At 42.2% G+C, this 2,055-nt stretch overlaps 1 protein-coding gene across 4 annotated transcripts in view; it reads left to right on the forward strand.

Annotated features, from left to right (window-relative positions):
- Ptpra (protein tyrosine phosphatase, receptor type, A) overlaps positions 1–2,055 on the forward strand; it is a 147,135-nt gene that overhangs the window by 118,252 nt on the left and 26,828 nt on the right. For all 4 annotated transcript variants that reach the window (XM_013512312.1, XM_005380770.2, XM_005380771.2 and 1 more), the window contains one exon: positions 1,209–1,245. In XM_013512312.1, the coding sequence (XP_013367766.1) occupies positions 1,209–1,245 (37 nt within the window). The remainder of the gene's footprint in view (positions 1–1,208; positions 1,246–2,055) is intronic.

A 2,055-nucleotide genomic window follows, 5' to 3' on the forward strand; every position in this document is an offset into this window, starting at 1 on the left:
TTTTTTTGGTTTTTCTCCGGTACCGGGAACCGAACTCACGACCTTGCGCTTGCCAGGCAAGCGCTTTTGCCGCTGAGCTAAATCCCCAGCCCCTTTAATGTGCTCTTAAGAGCTCCTGGTTCTAGTTGTAAGTATAGCATTCTTAGCAGAATTTGGCATTCTGAACTAAGGTTGTCTCAATGTCAATCTTCTCAGGTTAAAAAATTTACCAAAATGTACAATCTTCTTCCTGTAAAAATTGTAACAGATTTCTTGTTGCTAACTCTAAGCATGTCCATCTCTGAATCTAAAGTTTTCTCCTTCTGTATTGGGGGTCAACTCGCTGCTGCCTTCATTTGAACTGGAAAGAAAATAGGTTCTCAGATGTAGGCCCTTTCTTTTACTTGGCCACTTCTTGAATACTTGTATTTTATATCATCACTTTGGTGTTTCCTGGTGTCCCGTCAAAACTGTTTCCCTTGTTGACCATTTTATTGCTGTTTAAAAGGGGTAGAGGGTGATTCGAAATCCATACATGATTTTTCATTTTCCTAACACTTCTCAAGCGAACTATACTACATCTAAGCAATGAGGCTGAAAAGTCATATAACTAGAACAGTAAAGATTGAAAAAGAAAGATGCTGGCATTTGTTAGTTTTTTAAAAGCTCCTTATTTGCTGAACGCCATTCCAAGATTCCTTTGCTTCATGCCTCCCACTAGCTGTGATGGAGAAGCCCACTGCCAAACATGGGGTGCTGTTCCACTGTGCCCACAGAAAGCTTTCTCAGAACGCTTTTGGGCCTGGATAAAGCATCTTCAAGAAAATAACCCTTTGTCCTTCCCAGTGTAGGCCCAGCTTCATTTCTAGAACCACCTCAATGCTTCTATCTTAGAGGGTTCATACCCACTAGCACTAAAACCTTTATTTGTGGGCTACTGGTAAAATATTAGAAACATGGACTTAGCCTAGGGGTTGGTATTGGGATATTCTTATGCCAGTATTGACTAATAATTCACTGGGAAGACTGTTTGGACCATTTGAGTTTTGTAATCTTTGATTCCAAAGCTAATCCTCTGGCACTTCCAATAAATGAAAATTCTTAATTATCTGGACCTTTTCACAAGGGAGGCTTTTTTTTTTTTTAGCTTGGAGTCAGACAAGAGAATTTGATTCCTGTCAACTTTTGGTTTTCACTTCCTTCTTCTTCCCCTTCTCCCCCTACCCTAGGGCTACCAAGAAAAGAACAAATTTATTGCCGCACAAGGTAAAGTATGACAACTTTTTATTCTTGCTCTTAACCATGATCCAATGGTAGGCTTGAATTTTTTCTCCCCAAGTATTAAAAGGATTAATGAGAATGCTTTTCTGCAGCTTTTCTGTAGCTTTTCTGCAGTTTTATTACCACCTGGAAGAAGTATATTTTACTTTACAGGCTTACAACTAGGGCGTTCAGTGTGTGTGTGTGTGTGTGTGTTTGAGTTGCACTGTGCATAGGGTTTCACTATACAGTTCAGGCTGGCCTTGAACTCACTTTGTATCCCAGGTTGGCCTGGAGCTCATAGGGATCCTGCTGCCTCAGCCTCCCAAGTGCTAGGATTACAGGCCTGCACCACAATGCTCAGCAGGGTGTTCACCTTGATAGCTTACTATCCTGTGGTCCTTGAAAGATAAGTCCTCTTGTGTATGTGTTTTTAAAAGAGAAGGCTGTATGCACACACAACACAGTCTGCTGAGGCCCTCTCTCTGGGGCCAGTTAACCGTAGGCTCTACCCGCGCCACTTTAAGTTGAGTTTGGAGTTGGTCTCCACAGAGGACCAGCCACCCTACAGATCCAGTCTGGTTCTTCTCCCCAGCTTATGGGCCTGAGCTCCACTACCCTTCACAGATTGTGTCCTAGGAACCCTTAGATCAAAGCCCACTGCCATGGTCCTGTACGTGCTCTACATATATTTCCTAGCCAAAAGTATCTTGATGTTTGCATTATTGAAAATTTGAGGGGCTGAGGATATAGTTCAGTGGTAGTATGCTTGCCAAGGCTGTGGGTTTGATCTCAGCACTAGCCAAAAAAAAAAAA

This window comes from Chinchilla lanigera, unplaced genomic scaffold, assembly GCF_000276665.1.
Source record: "Chinchilla lanigera isolate Chin_1 unplaced genomic scaffold, ChiLan1.0 scaffold00014, whole genome shotgun sequence".
NCBI classification, from domain to species: Eukaryota; Metazoa; Chordata; class Mammalia; order Rodentia; family Chinchillidae; genus Chinchilla; species Chinchilla lanigera.